The 20,032-nt window shown below is 43.2% G+C and overlaps 1 protein-coding gene across 2 annotated transcripts in view; it reads right to left on the bottom strand.

Moving 5' to 3' along the window:
* The window catches only part of SMYD3 (SET and MYND domain containing 3), a 1,191,717-nt gene that overhangs the window by 309,458 nt on the left and 862,227 nt on the right, over positions 1 to 20,032 (bottom strand). For both annotated transcript variants that reach the window (XM_077283161.1, XM_077283160.1), the window contains one exon: positions 18,613 to 18,723. In XM_077283161.1, coding sequence (XP_077139276.1) covers positions 18,613 to 18,723 — 111 coding nt within the window. The remainder of the gene's footprint in view (positions 1 to 18,612; positions 18,724 to 20,032) is intronic.

Raw genomic sequence — 20,032 nt, forward strand, 5'->3', positions numbered from 1 at the left:
GACAGCTTTTTGTATCCTTCCCCTGAACAACTATGTTGAATAATCTTTGTTTTCAGATCATTTGACAGTTGTTTTGAGGAGCCCATGATGCCACTCTTCAGAGGAGATTCAAACAGGAAAACAACTTGCAAGTGGCCATTTTAAGTAGCTTTTCTCATGATTGCATACACCTGGCTATGAAGTTCAAAGCTCAATGAGGTTACAAAAGCAAAAAAAGTGCTTTAGTAAGTCAGTAAAAAGTAGGTAGGAGTATTTAAAACAAGAAAATGATAAGGGTGCCCATACTTATGCAACTGTCAAATTTTGTTTGAATGCAGATTGCACATTTTCAGTTAGTACAATAAACCTCATTTCAAGGCAGAAACATTACTGTGTCCAACAGTTATTAGATATATGAAACTGAAATAGCTGTTGCAAAAAAAACAATTTTTATAAAACATTAAGCTTAAGATTAATAGGGGTGCCCAAACTATCATATAACTGTATATGGCCAAGTGCGATCAAGCCCAGGCATGCAGTGAATACAGCTTGGTTGGAGAAAAAAAATCTGACATGTGCACAGCCCCATAGAATAACACTGGTCCGAGTGCAAGCTGATGTTTTCTTGGATCCTACTCAGATCGATAATACAATCATCTGCACGAGCCCCAAGACTGATCCCTTAAATGGACACCCTTCTTCCCCTTCTACATGATATAATCATTGGATGCAAATGATTGTGGTAGGTGCATGAAGAATAAGTCATGTCTAACTAACATGTTGGGTTTCTATGAGGAGGTAAGTGCAAATCTGGATGTAGATAATGCAGCAGATGTGATTTATCTGGAATTTGCAAAGGCATTTGATCCTGTACCACATAACAGCCTAAGGGTATGTGCACACGTTGCGGATTCTGCTGCGGATTTTTCCGCAGCGGATTTGGAAAATCCGCAGTGCAAAACCACTGCGGTTTTCACTGCGGATTTTCACGCGGTTTCTTCTGCGGATTCCTCTGCGGGTTTTCAACTGCACTTTCCTATTGGTGCTGGTTGAAAACCGCTGCGGAATCCGCACAAAGAAGTGACATGCTACTTCTTTGTTTCCGCGCGGAATTTTCCGCAGCATGTGCACTGCGGTTCTTGTTTTCCATAGGTTAACATTGTACTGTACACCGCATGAAAAACTGCTGCGGATCCGCAGCAAAAACCGCAACGTGTGAACATAGCCTTATACCAAAGCTACAGAAGCAAGGACTGGGGGAAACTATATGCAGATGGGTAAGGAATTGGCTAAATGACTGGAAACAAAGAGGAGTCATAAATGGTACATTCTCTAAATGGGATATAGTCAGCAGTGGGGACCGCAGGGATCTGTGCTAGAACCGATTCTGTTTAACCTCTTTATTATTGACCTTGTGGATGGAACTGAGAGTAAAATGTCAGTCTTTGCTGATAATACTAAACTATGTAGGCTATTAAAATCTTACCTTGACATTACAATACTGCAAAAGGATCTGAATAAGACGACTGAATGGGCAAACACTTGGCAAATGAGGTTTAATGTAGATAAGTGTAAAGTTAATGTACCTAGGATGGAGTAATCCTATTCAGGGCCGGCCTTTGCCCTGTGCGACCTGTGCGGCCGCACAGGGCGCCAAGGCTCGTTAGCATACAAGGGGCGCATTTGAGCTCAGCAGATTTGAGCTCAGCCGCGCTCCCCGGAGGTGGTCGCTGTCAGGGTCGTCCTCCGTGCAGCCCGGTGTGCTGTGAGCCCCCCGTGTGCACAGCGGTGTACAGGGGCTTGTGACCAGCGCCGGAGCCCCAGGTGCAGCCTCCTCCGGGGGCAGCTGCCGGTACCAGCACCGCGGAAGCTCCCGCCGCCGCCCCGTGCAGGCAGTGGAGCCCGGAGGAAGGAGCCGCCCCCTCTGTCGTGCGGCGCAGTGGTAGGAGCCGGGATCACAACAAAGGAGAGCGCCACATAAAAGCCATAGAAGCGGAGAGAGCAGCAGCGACAGCACCGACCGCACCGGCAGCCACCGGCAGAGCACGACAGGCAGGGAGCTGGCGCTCTACTCCATCACCAGGTCCAGCAGGGAGCCCGCAGCAGCCCCGGCACAGACCCCGGCTCCAGGTAAGCACCGGAGGATGAGGAGCAGCAGCGACGGCGGCGGCAAGTTCTGACAACTGTGTGAGGGGGCAGCAGGGAGGGCAGCGGATGTGTGTGACTGTACGGGGGCAACTGTGTGTGAGGGGCAATTACCTATATGTGACTGTACGGAGGCAACTGTGTGTGTGGGGCAATTACCTATATGTGACTGTACGGGGGCAACTGTGTGTGAGGGGCAATTACCTATATGTGACTGTACGGGGGCAACTGTGTGTGAGGGGCAATTACCTATATGTGACTGTATGGGGGCAACTGTGTGTGAGGGGCAAATACCTATATGTGACTGTACGGGGGCAACTGTGTGTGAGGGGCAATTACCTATATGTGACTGTACGGGGGCAACTGTGTGTGTGAGGGGCAATTACCTATATGTGACTGTACGGAGGCAACTGTGTGTGAGGGGCAATTACCTATATGTGACTGTACGGGGCAACTGTGTGTGTGAGGGGCAATTACCTATATGTGACTGTACGGGGGCAACTGTGTGTGTGAGGGGCAATTACCTATATGTGAGGACAGAGGAGCTGTGTGTGACTGTATGGGGTAACCAGGGCCGGCCTTTGCCCTGTGCGACCTGTGCGGCCGCACAGGGCGCCAAGGCTCGTTAGCATACAAGGGGCGCATTTGAGCTCAGCAGATTAATGTCACATTACATCACAATGTAGACGCTTAATGGCCTGAGGGCGCCCGCACCTCTTGTGGCGCCCCCCGCCGCGCCATTTGCGCTATCTGTATCTGCTGCTCGCCTGCTCCTGCCCAGTGCCGCCCGCCCGGCGCCCGCCCTGTCGCTCGGCTCTCTGCGTGTGACGTAATGTCACACGCGCAAGCCGTTCTCCCTGCTGGGCAGGGACAGCACGCAGAGGAACTTTAGTTCCGCCTTCTGCTGTCCCCGGCGGGAGAGAACGGCTGCACAGCGTGTGACATGATTACGCCACACGTCCCCGCTCGTGCCCCGCCGCTCTCTTCCCGGCACTGAAGAGCAGAGCAGAGGTGGACCTGAGGAGCCAGCTGTTACTCAGCCAAGCAAAGCGTGAGTAATAACCACCTCACACGGCCTCCACTATGCTGGCGGTCGCCCCGGGGGGGGGGGTTGGGGTGCAGCTTGCTTTTTTGCAGTGTGCGTGTGGGGGGGGGGGGGGGTTGGGGTGCAGCCTTATTTTTTGGTGTGTGTGTGTGGGGGGGGTTGGGGTGCAGCCTTATTTTTTGCAGTGTGTGTGTGTGGGGGGGGGGGCGGGGTGGGGTTGGGGTGCTGCTTTATTTTGCAAACGTATTATGTGTGGGGGGGCGGGGGGTTGGGGTGCAGCTTTATTTTGGAAACGTATTATGTGTGTGGGGGGGCGGGGTGGGGTTGGGGTGCAGCTTTATTTTGGAAACGTATTATGTGTTGCCGCAAGCAAGGGGCCCATCCGCAAGCATGGTCGCTGTGACTGGGTCCGGACACTGTGGCTGGGCACCATTGCTGTGACCCTTTTGCTGTGGGGCCCATTGTGTGGCTGGGCCCTGTTGCTGTGGCTGGGCACTGTGCTTGTGGTGGGGCCTAGCCACAGCAATGGGGCCCAGCAGCAAGCACGGGGCCCAACAGCAGCAATGGGGCCCAGCCACAAAAAAAGGGGACCAGCCGCAAGAAAAGGGCCCAGCGACAGCAATGGGGCCCAGCCACAAGCACGGTCACTGTGACTGGGTCCGGACACTGTGGCTGGGCACCATTGCTGTGACCCTTTTGCTGTGGGGCCCATTGTGTGGCTGGGCACTGTGCTTGTGGCAAAAATTAAAAAAAAAGACACACCATGGATGCGGGCGGGCGGCACTGGGCCCCCCCAAGCCACGGGCCTGGGTGCTTCCGCATCCGTCGCATCTATGGTGTGTACGCCACTGCATATGGCTCTAGGAACACAAAAGGGTGTTTAGCCTGATTTTCAGGCGTCCTATGGGTCTACCATGTAACATACTACTATGTCCAGGGCAGAAGGGGCTAAAATAGCTCTATGGTGCCTAACCTAACCATGGCAACCGGGGGGGCAATTGGGGGTTAGGTGCATTGCTCAGGAGCCACCCTACTCTCACTTCCTCCCGCTCCTCTCTGCTAAATGTATTCATCCATCCTTCTCCTTCTCCTTCTCCCCCTCCCACTCTTCCCAGACTTTGTGCAGTGTACAGTGGCTTACTTGTTTCTAGTTACTTATCACCTGCTCACCTCTGCCACCTTAGGTTTAAATGAGCAGATAGATGGTTATAGTAGCATGTGGACTGCACTAATAAGACTTTTGGTCCACACCTAACCTTTTCAGGGAAGAATAACATTTGTCAGGCAAGATGAGCCCTAAGAAAGCATCTGGTGCACAGAACAGAAAGCGAAAGGCCTTAGCAGAACAGGCAAATCAAAAGCAAGCAGGGTCTTTAAAAAGACTGTTCGAAAAATCTTCTGAACATGGTGGCACCAATGTACCGAGCACTGCTGAGGAATCAACATCAGATATTCCACAGCAAGAATGTGAAATAAGGAGTGGTATGGATACAATCCCATTGGAGCCAGGGGAACCATCAACGTCATTGAAAATTAGGATCAGCGAAGTTGACCAAGAGTCTACCATAGCAGACGTTTATGAGGTTGCAGTAGAACAAGATCAGTCTACCACACCAGCCCTCACATCAGAAGGGGATAACACATGCCAGCATGTGGAGGGCATTGATGAGGCTGAAAGCAGTGAAATTTCTGCAATCATTGACTCAGATCCTGCACTTTGGCCTACATTAAATTCTTCATCAATTGATCTAATCGTAGAAGCAGGCCCTGTGCAACTTAAAAATATAGAATTTAAGAGAGATGAGAGGAATCAACATTTTTCAGAGGACTTTTACTCTAGAATTTTGGACAATGGCGTGAAACGAGCAAGAAAGTGGTTGGTGTACTCCAAAAGTTTGAACAAAGTATTTTGCTTTTGTTGCAAACTGTTTGATAGAAGATCCCGTACGGCACTTGCATTGGATGGATCACAGGATTGGAGCCATATGAGTCAGATGTTAAAGGCCCATGAAACTTCCATTAACCATTACTCAGCAGAAACAAAGTGGATAGAAGTTCAGCTTCGCATGAAAAACAAAAAAACAATTGACCATCAGTTACAGAGCAGAATACAGAAAGAGCAGCAGCACTGGAGAAACGTACTGGAAAGACTCATGCGTATTACTCAGTTGTTGGCTGAACGGAACTTGGCATTTCGAGGATCTTCTGATCGTCTATACACCGCAAATAATGGAAATTTTCTTGCTATAGTACAGTTATTAGGAAATTATGACTTTGTAATGGCAGAACATCTGCGACGAGTCAAGTCAAAGGAGACATCTGACCACTACTGTAGTAAAACTATTCAAAATGAAATAATTAATTTGATGGCCAAAAAGGTTATTAGTGAAATTCTTGAAAGATGCAAAAAGGCAAAGTATTATTCCTTAATTCTTGATTGTACAACTGATCTAGCCCATCAAGAGCAGATGTCTTTTACCATCCGTTTTATTGATGTTAAACTTGGGTTATGCCAGATCAGGGAACATTTTCTTGGATATGTTGCTGTAACAGACACAACTGGTAGAGGATTATCAGATATTATTCTTAATTTCCTAATTAGCAAAGAGCTAGATATTGATGACTGTCGTGGCCAGGGCTATGATAATGGTGCCAATATGGCAGGCAAAAATAATGGTGTTCAAGCCAACATACTAAAAAAAAATCCAAGGGCGTTTTTTGTACCATGTGGATGCCACAGCCTCAATTTAGTGGTTGGAGATGCAGCAGAATCTAACATAGATTCTATAACCCTGTTTGGAATTATTCAGCGTGTATATACTATTTTTGCTGGGTCAGCCAAGAGATGGAAGGTTTTGACAGACCATGTATCAGGTCTTACTGTAAAACCTCTATGTACCACAAGATGAGAATGCCGGATAAACTGCCTCAAACCACTGATCCAAAATCTAGCAGGTATACAGGAGGCATTATTTGCCCTTTCTGAAGACAGCAGTACAGAGCCAAAAACAAAACATGATGCTCTAGAGTTGTCCCAACATATCCTTAATTTTAAATTCATGGTGTCCTTAATTGTGTGGTATGACATATTATTTCAAATCAATATTGTGAGCAAAGCTTTGCAAAACCAGACCGCCAACCTCATCACAGCAGCAGACATGATTGAAAAAACCCATGATTTTCTTAAGAAATTCAGGGAGAATGGTTTTGAAGGCTCTTTCCAAAGAGCAAAGAATATAGCAGAGAGAAAATGGTGTGGACCCCATATTTAAGAGTACCTCACGTGTTAGAATTAAAAAACCCACTTTTAGCTATGAAGGACGGGATGAACCAATTGTGGATGCAAAGCAGAAATTTAAGGTTGAGTTCTTCAATGTGTTGGTGGATACTGCTTTAAATTCAATGGAGGAGCGTTTCCAGCAACTCAGTATTCATAATAAAAAATGGGGCTTTTTGTACGATATAAAGAGCCATGAATCACGGGAAGACTTGTTGGCACATAGTGTAGAACTGCAGAAGTCTCTGACTTATGGCAATAAGTCTGACATAAATGGTGCTGAACTTTCTGATGAACTCTGGCACATTCGGAATGTGCTCCCTGATGATGTTGAGACTCCGCTGCAGATACTTGGTTTCCTCACCAAAAATGAGTTTACAGAGCACTTTCCACAAACCTGGACTGCACTTCAGATTCTGTGCACCATCCCGATTTCTGTGGCCTCAGGAGAGCGCAGTTTTTCAAAACTTAAGCTCATTAAGACATATTTAAGGTCCACTATGACAGAGAGCAGGTTATCCTCACTTGCAGTCTTGTCAATTGAAAATGATGTGTTGGCATCTCTAGACTTAAATGAAACTATTGATGAGTTTGCCAAAGTAAAAGCACGGAAAGTTGCTTTTTAAATCAGTTTATGTAGCACGTTATTATGTTCTTGTTGTTGCTGGATTACAGTATAGTGCACTTTATTTTTATTTTTTTGTCTTGAAGGTTGAAAATTGTGCACATATTTAATGACAGTTTTTCTCATGTATGTTGCATATTTATTATATTATTTATATTTGATATTTTAAGATATTTTATTTAGTATTAAGGTGGATCAAAAGTCATAGAATGACTCTTGGTCCGCACGGCACCCGACCTGCTGCCACCCGTCCGGAACTCTTCTCCATGCTGGCCATCATCTCTGCACTCCGATTGGCTGTCAGCGTTGGGCTGACAGCCAATCAGAGTGCAGGGCGGTGTTTGGCCTTGCAGGCCGCCGCTCTGCACTCTGATTGGCTGTCAGCCCATATGGCTTTGGACCAAGCGTCATTTTTTCCTTTTGGTCCGCTTTAAAGCACTTTATAATTCCCGTTATTGCAATATTAGTGTTTCTTCAAGTGTTTTGCAGGGAAACACAAGTTTTCTAAGTAAACGTGTTGTTGTGAATATTAAAGAGTTATTGTTTTCTTTCAAAGTTTGGAGGGGGGGGGGGGCGCCGTCCTGCAGTCTCGCACAGGGCGCCTTTTGGGCTAAGTCCGGCCCTGATCCTATTGCTGCATATACATTAAATGTGAGCCTACTCGGGACTACAGAACAGGAAAAGGACTCGTGTACTCTGGTTACAAGTAAGATGAGCAGCACTACTCAAGCCAGAAGTGGTGCAACAAATACTATGTGTCGGAGTGTTTTTGTTTGCTTGTTTTTCCTGATTCCATATTTTTTTCCTCAGAATTGAGTGATTCCATAACTTTTCCCCTATGCTTGGTTAAAAAAACGACTACCACATTTTTTGTTCTTGATTTCTTTTACTGTTTCTTAAAGCCAGAAAATTGCCATTTGAAATAACTTTAGTTTTGTGCCATGTCTGTGATCTGCTTTTTTTCTACAAAATTAAACAACTGAATGAACATCCGCCAAGGCTGGTGATTCCATAATTTTTGCCAGGGTTGTACCATGATTGCCATTTTGGTAATCCAGTGAAACTAAGCAGCAGCCAGCAGTGAAGTAAACATAAGTGTTTATAATTTACCAGGCACATTAGAGACATTAAAAAGGGATCATTCAGTAGTGAACAACCCCTTTAAGACTCTGCCCTAAGTCAGTAAAGTTCATACATATAACCTAAAAAATTAGAGAATATTAATGGAAAACTGCCAAAAATGTGCCTGCTTTTAGAAGTGAGTAGGTTGCTAGTAATTACAAGGAATAAAGAGAAAGCTAAATGTAAATGTGCTCCAGCTTCACCATCACATGTCCCAATAATTACACTGCAGAGATTGCTAATTGCTAGGGGGATAATAAATGCTGAATATAATCTGATGTAATATTTGCAGACATGTCAACTGCATTTTATGTTGCAAATGTCTGGAACAAAATAAATCTAGTTTTTCATTTTCGTTAACTTTATTCAAAAAATTGCCATAATCTCAATGTGAATTCACTGCGCTTTGGTCAAAGCAGTATTTTTCTATCAATTTGGTATTTTATTAGGTTTGGTTAATGCAGTAGTTTGGACAGCAGATATGTCAGGACAGTGATCGCTTGTGTCAGGTCTGCAGGATAAAGTAGATTGCTAAGGATAAGGGGCACAGACAAATCGGATCAGTTTTTCGGGCTGTCTAATTGTGTATGCTTCATGCGACCTAATCAGTGACTGCCCGTACAAGATGGAAACTGACAAGAAGTAAGGATGTCATACATATTAATGACGACAACGGTATTGGCAGGGAAATGTGATGCACATCGTAGGGGCGGAATCTGCTGCGGCTTCATTTTATTTGTTGTTGTGTCCGTGAAATTCTATATGAAGTGTAACGTTACTATATCTCGTAGTAAGCTGCCGCTGTGTGGTTGTAATGGATGAAGAAGGAGGAGAAATATTACAATACAAGAAAACACACAATAACGTGGATCGATTAAAAATATCTTCATATTTACTACACATTCAATTACTTAGCATTTGCTCATAGCTTAGTATTTAATAAAATAATGCATGCATTATAAATAGGTACAATTTGCTGGAAAATATAAAGATAATCGATACATCAATGTTGTGCTATCTAGACCCAAAGTTTTTCTGTTTCTTAGCATCCTCATAGTTATCATAGCTTCCACCAATATTTTTGGTTCTGTCCACACACACTCCTCTTAAGAAGTTGTGTTCTAGCGATCTCTAGGGTTTTAGTGTGACCTGCCGAAAATTAATATCACCGAACCTCTGAATCGGGAATACACATTTATTTTGGGGTAACCTCCTTAACTCCTTCATGCCATAATCATTTTCCTTTTTTTCGTTTTCTCTGTTTCCTCCCCTTCTTCCCAGAGTCATAACTCTTTTATTTTTCTGTCCACATCGCCATATGAGGGTTTTTGGGTTTTTTTGCAGGATGAGTTATACTTTTGAATGACAACAATCATTCTACCACATAGTGTACTGGAAAATGGGAAAAAAAATCCAAGTGAAATTATAAAAAAAGTTAAAAAAAGTGCAATATCATAATTGGTTTTTTAATTTACCATGTTCACTACAAACTGACCTGACAATGCGATCCTTTATGAAAATATCAAACATGCATTTTTTTTTAAGTGATGAAAAAATATTTGAAAATTTGTAAGAAAAAAAAATGTCGACATTTTCCGAGATCCATAACGTTTTCATTTTTCTTGATATGGAGCTATGTGAGGGCTTATTTTTTGCTGTGAGCTGACGTTTTTTACTCGCACCATTTGTGGGTAGATCAGATGTTTTGATCTCCTCTTGCTGCATTTCATTGCAAAGTTTCGGAGCCAAAAAACCCCGTAATTTTGTCATTTTGAGTTTTCTTTACCGATCGGATAAATTTTATATTTGGATAGATCGCACTCTTACAAATGCTGTGATACCAAATATGTGCATTATTTTTACTTTTTTTTTTATTGTTTTTTGTTAATAGGGCAAAAAGGGGGTGATTTGAACTTTTGTTTTGTTTTTTTTTTCATATTTTTAAAACTTTTTTTTACTCTTTACTAAGTCTCCTTAGGGGACTTGAAGATGTGATCTAGAAATTCTTGGCACTCATATAGGTGTGTTTAAGAACTTATCTATTGAATGAAGAAATTCCAGAAAAATGAGACGTTTTGGTCAATAGCTGACCTTCATCAGTCACCTGAATAAGGTAGATTTGTGTGGAAGCGTGCTGTGTGAGAGTCTGCAGTGTCCACTGCTAAGACAGGAAGCACACACACCTATATGAATGCCAAGTATTTCTACATCACAGTTGACGGATATGTTTATCCTACTTATGCACCACCAGAATTCCAGAAGTGCCGTGTTTTTCTAATTACTTGAAGTTGTGATCGTCTGATCACTTGTGCTATACATAGCACAACATGTATAAAGAAATTCATGATCTCCTATGAATGGCAAACACGTGCTGGCTTTCACAAAAGGATCATAATGACAGTTACAGGGGTCTTCAGCAGACCCTCGGCTGTCATGACAACCCATCAGTCTCTGGCGTTCTTGTCACAGGCGTGCCAGCGGGAGTGTGGAACTACGCTCACCTCTGTCAGCTTGTGTTAAATGCTACTGTCAGATATTGACAGCGGGATTCACCAGGTTAATAGCCGCAGGCGGAGCTCCACTCCACTTTCGGCTGTTAGAGGCATGTGATGACAGATTAAATCAGCCATCATGTGTGGGGGAAAATGCAGGCTCGGTGAGCGATCCTGCATCAGAATCAGGAAGCTGGCATATGACACACTGTAAGTTTACGAGGTATGTCATGAATGGGTTAAACTTTATATTTCATTGATGTTTGCTACATATACAGCTCTGGCAAAAATTAAGAGACCACCACATCAAAACCCTGTCATGGGCAGCCCAATCTCCAGACCTGAACCCCACTGAAAACCTCTGGAATGTAATCAGGAGGATGATGGATAGTCACAAGCCATCAAACAAAAAACTGCTTAAATTTTTGCACCAGAAGCAGTGTGAAAGACTTGTGGAAAGCATACCAAGACGCATGAAAGCTGTGATTAAAAATCATGGTTATTCCACAAAATATTGATTTCTGAACTCTTCCTGAGTCAAAACATTAATATTGTTGTTTCTAAATGATCATGAACTTGTTTTTTTTTGCATTATTTGAGGTCTGCAAGCACTGTTTTTTTTTAATTTTGACCATTTCTCCTTTTCAGAAAAAAACATACAAAATGTATTGCTTGGAAAGTCAGAGACATTTCAGAAGTTTATAGAATAAAAGAACAATTTACATTTTATTCAAAAATATACCTATGAAGAGAAAAATCAGACTAACTGAACATTTTGCAGTGGTATCTTAATTTTTGCCAGAGCTGTATAGGCTGCTGATTTACAATCTCTTTGGAAATACATTATATGGACAAAAGTATTAGGACAACTACACATTACACCTACAGAAGCTTTTATGACATCACTTTATAAATCCGCAGAAATTGTTATGGTGATTGTCTCGCATTTGCAGCTAAAACAGCTTCCACCCTTCTGGTGAAAATTCCATTGAATTTTGTTGGAATGTTTCCCCATTCAGCTAGAAGAGCATTTTTGAAGTCAGAAACTGAACTTTGGACCTGGCTCAAAGCCTCCATTCTAGTTCATCCCATAGATGTTCAATGGGGTTGAAGCCATGGCCCAGTTCAGCTCACAGCAAACCCAAACTTATGGTTGCACTGTAATTATGTATTTTTTCAATACCTAGGACAGCTAGGCTCATCAACTCATGAATAGCCATCATAAATAAAAAGCTAATGCTTACATTGAACATTCATGTGTTAATGAAAATTTTACAGATTACAGGGCTGGAAAAAGGCAGTTGTACTTCAACTTTTGTAGACCAGCCCTTTATGCTGTAAGTCAAACCTATTCCCTGAATAACTTGCTACATTGCTTTTGGGTAGGGATTCAAGACAAGTGAATACATTCACATGATTTGCTGCAATACAAGATTTGATTTGCTTACTAATTTCATAATGTGGGTAAAAGTAGATCTCAATCCTGGTGATTTTTTTTTCCCTAATATCCTAATGGCGGGCAGTAAAACAAGAATAGAGTGGAGATCTATGCAACAATATTTTCTATTATTCCTCCAATTTGCTGGTGTCACTTCTTATGTAAGATTTCCCAACCTATGCCAGCTTCTGGGTGTAGGTGCATTCATGCAATTGCCCTTTAACTCTGTTATGCAAATGAGTCTGTTAGCTCTGGCCAATCAATGTGCCTAAAGGGCTGAACTAGCCAACTGGTCCAAAACCTGTAGATCTGAAGTAGTAATACACCACAAGTAGGTATGGGAGAATTGATTCACTGGTCGCAATGCATCAGCCAGGTCAGTAATCTGTAATGAAAAAGATGAGATGAGCCACCGTCCAAGCTTGCAAAAATGTTCTGGATTAAAAATTAGATTCCATCACGAGTGTAGACACAGATGCGCATTTCGAACATCCATTGCGTTCTTTAACAAAGCCCATCTGTGATGGCTGGACAGGAAGCCTGTGAAGGGCTCATGTAGTAAACCAGTTGAACATGCAGATATGATGCAGTATAATAATAATACACAGCAAGAAGAGATGGGAGGATCGATTAGCACGTCTCCCATGCATCAGCCAGGTCAGTAATCTGTGACGGCTGGAAAGGAGGAAGGGCTGACGTAGTAAACCAGTCGAAAGTGTAGATCTGATGTATTATAGTAATACGCCGTAAGAAGAGATGGGAAATCGATTCGCTGGTCTCCGATGCATCGGCCAGGTCAGTAATCTGTGACCGCTGGACGAGAGGCATACAAATTTCCTTACCTCCCATTCTTCCTTTGATTAGCCTGATTGGCCCAATGTTGTGTGCATGTCATGCCGCAATGATGGCTATATGCTAATGACAAAACACAAAATCATCATATTCATCACAACATGCCTCTAACTCTATGGCCTAATAATATGTTTCACATATTTTCATGCCAAAATAATAAATCAAAAATATGACTAATTTGTACTACTGCAATAAACACTCTATTATTCAGTGAATAGTAATGTGCTTTATAATATATAAAGCTTGAATATTTAATGCCTAGAATTTTTCAGGCGAGGAAGAAATAAGCTTAATAGGGAGGAAGCATCAGCTGTATAATTAATGGGCTTTCCTCTCTGAAAAAACTAAATGTATAATTATTATGTTATTGCCTTAAATGTGACATTATAATTACTTTCACTATTCTCCCAGTTCTGTATACACTGTATAGAGGGGAAATGTCAATTTGTTTTAGAAACAAAACACAATTAATTAATTGAATCATTATCAGAATTACCAAATATCTATTTCCCTGATGCCATTTCTTTCTTAGCATACACATTGACCTACATTCACTAGTACTGATGCATCTTACTCTAGTCTAAGGAAAAGAGACATCCATTCTTGACTAGACCTTTTAGGGTTATTTTAGGGTGTGTATTATGTATTACAAATATATATATACACTAGCTACTGAACCCATTCTACGCCCGGGTGGCGAGCATTTATATTGGTATATGGTCTCCATCCTGGTATGTGCTGCTTCCATCCTGCGCCCTAATCTTGTCATGTGCTGCTACCATCTTACGCCCCCATCCTGTCATATGCTTCTCCCATCCTGTGCCCCCTTCCTGTCATGTGCAGCCCCCATCCTGTGCCCTCATCCTGTCTTGTGCGCCTCCATCTTGTTATGTGCTACTCTCTTCCTGTGCCCTCATCCTGTCATGTGCTCCCATCCTGCACACCAATCATGTCATGTGATCCCATCTTGCGCCCCAATCCTGTCATGTGGTGCTCCCATCCTGCGCCCCCATCCTGTCATGTGGTGCTCCCATCCTGCACCCCCATGCTGTCATGTGCTGCTCCCATCCTGCGCCCCCTTTCTGGTATGTGCTGCCCCCATATTGGTATGTGCTACTTCAATTCTGCGTCCTGTCATGTGGTGCTCTCATCCTGCATCCCCATCCTGTCATGTGATGCTCTCATCCTGCATCCCCATCCTGTCATGTGGTGCTCACATCCTGTCATGTGCTGCTCCCATCCTGCACCCCCATCTTGTCATGTGCTGCTCCCATCCTGCATCCCCATTCTGTCATGTGCTGCTCCCATCCTGCGCCCCATCCTGTCCTGCGCTGCTCCCATCCTGCGCCTCCATTCTGTAATGTGCTGCTCCCAGACTGCGCCCCCATTCTGTCATGTGCTGCTCCCATCCTGCGCCCCCACTCTGTAATGTGCTACTCCCATCCTGCACCCCCATTTTGTCATGTGCTGCTCCCATCCTGCGCCCCCCATTCTGTCATGTGCAGTAAAAAGTCACTGGCTTGCTGCGCTGATGTTTTTTCTAAATATATTCAGTAGAAAGTGGCTGGATTGCTCCGCTGATATATTTTATATATAGATTCAGTACATAAAAATGGGGCCGGAAAGAGCGGACTGCACAGGTGCCGATTCCGGCGCCGCAACCCTCCTGGGCCACAATCCTCATCCCAGGATGCATAACTTACAAAATGGCGCGAGAAGTGCGCTATACGCATGCGCCATTTCCGACGGAGGATTCATGTCCCGGCCTACAGCCCAAAAAGACCCGGCTGCAATACCGGATAGGTACCGTATATACTCGAGTATAAGCCAAGACCCCTAATTTTGCCACAAAAAACTGGGAAAACTTATTGACTCGAGTATAAGCCTTAGGTGGCAAATGCAGCAGCTACTGGTAAATTTCAAAAACAAAAATAGATACCAATATACCAATAAAAGTGAAATTGATTGAGACATCAGTAGGTTAAATGTTTTTGAATATCCATATTGAATCAGGAATCCCATAAGTTGGTCCATACAAAATACGCCCCATATAATGCTCCATAAAGTTCATGATGGGCCCCATAAGATGCTCCATACAAAATACGCCAGATATAATGCTCCATAGAGTTCATGATGGGCCCCATAAGATGCTCCATACAAAAATATGCCCCAGATAATGCTGCACAAAGGTTAATAATGGCCCTATAAGATGCTCCATATTAAAACATGCCTCATATAATGCTGCACAAAGGTTAATGATGGCCCCATAAGATGCTCCATAGAATAATATGCCCCATATGCTGCTCCATAAAGGTTGATGGCCCTATAAGATGCTCCATAGCATAATATGCCCCATATGCTGCTCCATAAAGGTTGATGGCCCTATAAGATGTTCCATAGCATAAAATGCCCCATATGCTGCTCCATAAAGGTTGATGGCCCTATAAGATGCTCCATAGTATAATATGCCCCATATGCTGCTCCATAAAGGTTGATGGCCCTATAAGATGTTCCATAGCATAATATACCCCATATGCTGCTCCATAAAGGTTGATGGCCCTATAAGATGCTCCATAGCATAATATGCCCCATATGCTGCTCCACAAAGGTTGATGGCCCCATAAGATGCTCCATAGAATATTATGCCCCACATGCGGCTCCCTAAAGGTTGATGGTCCCATAAGATGCTCCATAGCATAATATGCCCAACATGCTTCTCCATAAAGGTTGATGGCCCCATAAGATGCTCCATAGCATAATATGCCCCACATGCTGCTCCGTAAAGGTTGATGGCCCCATAAGATGCTCCATAGCATAATATGCCCACATGCTGCACCAGAAAGGTTGATGGCCCCATAAGATGTTCCATAACATAATATGCCCCACATCCTGCTCCATGAAGATTGATGGCACTATAGGATGCTCCATAGAATAATATGCCCCATATGCTGCTGCAATTAATTTTTGCCAGAGCTGTAAAAGCACTGCTCAAAAAAATAAAGGAAACACTAAAATCCCACATCCTAGATATCACTGAATTAAAAATTCCAGTTGTAAATCTTTATTCATTACATAGTAGAATGTATTGAGAACAATAAAACTTAAAAATGATCAACGTAAATCACAACTAATATCCCACGGAGGTCTGGACTTGGAATGGTGCTCAAAATCAAAGTGGAAAATGAAGTTAGAGGCTGATTCAACTTCAGTGGAAATGCCTCAAGACAAGGAAATGATGCTCAGTAGTGTGCGTGGACTCGTGCCTGTATGATCTCCCTACAATGCCTGGGCATGCACCTGATGAGACAGCGGACTCTGCCAACTCCTGGACAGTTTGTGGTGCAACGTGACGTTGGTAGACGTTATGAGACATGATGTCCCAAATGTGTTCAATCGGATTCAGGTCTGGGGAATGGATGGGTTAGTCCATAGCTTCAATGCCTTCATCTTGCAGGAACTGCTGACACACTCCATCCACATGAGGTCTGGCATTGTCCTGCATTAGGAGGAACCCAGGGCCAACTGCACCAGCATATGGTCTCACAAGGGGTCTGAGAATCTCATCTCGCGAATTTGCCTATCCTGGTGTTCTGTGGCAAATGGCAAGTGTCCTGCACGATCTTGGGCTGTGAGCACAACCCCCATCTGTGGATGTCGGGCACTCAGACCAACCTCATGGAGTCAGTTTCTAACTGTTTGTGCAGACACATGCACATTTGTGGCCTGCTGGAGGTAATTTTGCAGGGCTCTGGCAGTGCTCCTCCTGTTCCTCCTTCCACAAAGGCTGAGGTAGCGGTCCTGCTGCTGGGTTGTATACCAGGAGACCCCCTCCAGGTCTCCTGGTATACTGGTCTGTCTCCTGGTAGCACCTCCAGCCTCTGGACACTACACTGACAGACACAGCAAACCTTCTTGCCACAGCTCGCATTGATGTGCCATCCTGGATGAGCTGCACTACCTGACCAAAACATCAGCCAGAAAGCATTGGTACTGAGATGTGGTCTGTGGTCCCCACCTGCAGAACTACTCCTTTATGGAGTGAGTCTTGATAATTACCAATAATTTCCATCTGTTGTCTATTCCATTTGCACAACAGCATGTGAAACTGATTGTCAAACAGTGTTGCTTCCTAAGTGGACAGTTTGATTTCACAGAAGTTTGATTTACTTGGAGTTATATTCTGTTGTTTAAGTGTTCCCTTTATTTTTTTGAGCAGTGTATATATCACTGTTCAGAAATGTGTTGTATGAGGGAATGATTCTAATAGAGTAAAAAAAAATCTCCAAATACATCTCCAAATACCGCTAACGATAAGTGAAGTAAAAAACCGTAAAGCTAAATTGACCCACATCTGTTTTCAGCTAGCCCAAATTTGATGTAAATCATGTAATAAATGTACACCAGCCGCTGAACTTACAATCCAAGAAACTGCTATAAAGGCTTTGTTCACATCTGCATTCTACTTTATCACTATTCTGCCATATCATACACTTTAGAGTGCTAAAGCCACCTCATAACAGACACTAATGGAGCTTGGCAAAACCCATTGATGGTGGGGTACCACAGGGGTCAGTATTGGGCCTTCTTCTTTTTAACATATTTATTTGTGACCTTGTAGAGGACCTACAGAATAGAATGTTAATGTTTGCAAATTATACTAAACTCTGAAAGGTAATCAACACAAAGAAGGATAATTTTATATTACAAATGAATTTATGTAAACTGGAGGCTTGTGCTGAGAAATGGCAACTGAAGTTTAATTTTGATAAACGTAAGGGTTAGCATTAGGTATGCAGGCCATGCGAAAGTATGTGAATGCCTCCGCATGCGTTGTTTTGACGCTGCAACGGCCGCGGCAAGAAGACAAGAAGAGGATGTCATCGTATGAAGATAGGAGGCGCTGGACCGGACCGCGACGCCCATCGGACCCGGACCGCAGCGGGACCGCCCCTGGGTGAGTATAAAATAACCTTTATTTCTCATCTTTCAGGTTACATTGGGGGCTTATCTACAGCATTACAGAATGCTGTAGATAAGCTCCTGATGCCGGTGGCCGCAGCTCATATACGATTTTGGAGGTGACAGGTTCCCTTTAAAAAAATTGATGTGTTCATGAATTGAGTCTGGAGGAGATTGTACACATTTTTATGACTGAAATTATTCTCATTTTAAAGTGAATGCTGCTGATGTGTTCATATTATTATTCTGGGCTGTAGACTTCTATAATTTAAACTATTAATGATTTATTATAGTTTAATAAAGTCTGTAAAAAATATTAGTGTATTGATTTTTGGATAAGTTGTCCGAAAAGATAAAAAATTATATTAGCAGCAATACTGGAGACCACTCAAGCAGCAATGTTGGAGCAGTGGGGGATTTATTGGATGAAAAATGAAATTATGGCTTCTGCATAATGCAGGGAATTGGAGTGTGAACCTGCTTGTGCATCAGTAAGCATAGCTCTTTACCCAGCACAGTGGTGTTCTCAACCCCCACTTGTGAAAGGAACGGCAGTACAGCTTTAAATAGGTGGCTGTCAGAACCTCACTGATCACCTAGACTTAGTGATATTTCATCACTTGTAATAATGCAAACCCCACAAGTTACCAGTAAAAACAAAGAACGTTCTTACTCTACCTTATCTTTGGCCATGCAGCGATGGCAATCACAGGTAAAGCAGTATTGGCGTTGACACTGCATTTGACGCGTATGTGATGGCATCTTCACATCCATGTAACTTATAGTAAGCTGTGAATATGAAAAAAATATGCACAATTGTCAACATCTATATAAAAAAAAATTGTATAACTGATAAAACATGCTGTATTCCTTTTTTTTGCTTTTTACTTTAACAATGAAAGAACAAAAGGCATATTCATGTACACCATACAATAGGCGTATTTAATGACAGTAGGTTAGCCACGTGAAATAACAAAATGCAATATGAAAATAAATTTGGTTTAAACCCAAGAACACACCTGACTAAACATAATATTAAGCCTCAGGTTCATAATTCTGCAAACAAATCCTCCACCTCATACACAAAAGGCTGTGCACACATCCAAAGGACACAGCCATTACACAGTACATAGCCAGGGCACATTTAGAAGATTATCTCAGAAGGAGAACATTTTTTTTTTAATACATCCAATTATGGAACTTATTTTTATTCCAAAATCTATTGATTAAAATGTACTTTGCTCATGGGAAAACCTCTTCACGACATTTGACGGAAGTTTACGTTATGGTTGGGAAGAGGTTCCCGCAAATTGATGTAAATTCACGTCATGAGAACCTTCGGTTCAGAGAAAGGTGCCTGCTGTTTTTTTTTTTTTCAAAATAGTATTACAGAAAAGAAAAAAGAAAAATCCTTCAATACATATTTCTTAATATAGCAATATTAGATGCAATTTCTGTGCCTGCTGTTTCTGATAGCAGGGCATTGGGAATCGTCGCCATGGGGATTTCGCCGACCTTTCATCCTCTCGCAACTATGATAGCTGTCAATCGCTGAAAATCACAGCGCTTTCAATGGCTTAGCAAATGAAATTGCCTGAGACACATTGAAGTCTAGCAAAGATCAGTGCTATAACAGTTCCGATCATAGGCTGGAGCTAGGCCATGGCAGAGTTAGCAGTCCCAGCGCTGATTAGTGCGATAGAACAGTGGTGTCTGATCACACCAATCAATGACCTTACAGAGACCGCTCTGCACTGTCTCATTCCAGCTTGGAGACATGTGCAGAGTGGTCACTGTGTCATTCTGCTGGGCCTTGTGGTGCCACAGAAGAGTTTAGCCAGTGCCACCACTTCTGCTGTTGCTGCTGCTGACTGAAGTCCTGAAGAAATGAAGAAAGACCTTGCTGACTTGTTACTGTCCCTTGCTTTTTCCCAATCCAACCCAATCCCTCTCTCCCCCCTTTTCACCCTCTCCCTATCACCTTCCCCAGCCCTCCTTCTGCCTCCAAGCGCTGACCAGTACTCGGTTGCGGATCAGTACTTGGATCCCTCGATTTTTGGAAGATTTTTTTCGTTTGCACCACCTCCTTGCGTGCATC

Source organism: Ranitomeya variabilis, chromosome 2 (assembly GCF_051348905.1).
Source record: "Ranitomeya variabilis isolate aRanVar5 chromosome 2, aRanVar5.hap1, whole genome shotgun sequence".
Classification (NCBI taxonomy): domain Eukaryota; kingdom Metazoa; phylum Chordata; class Amphibia; order Anura; family Dendrobatidae; genus Ranitomeya; species Ranitomeya variabilis.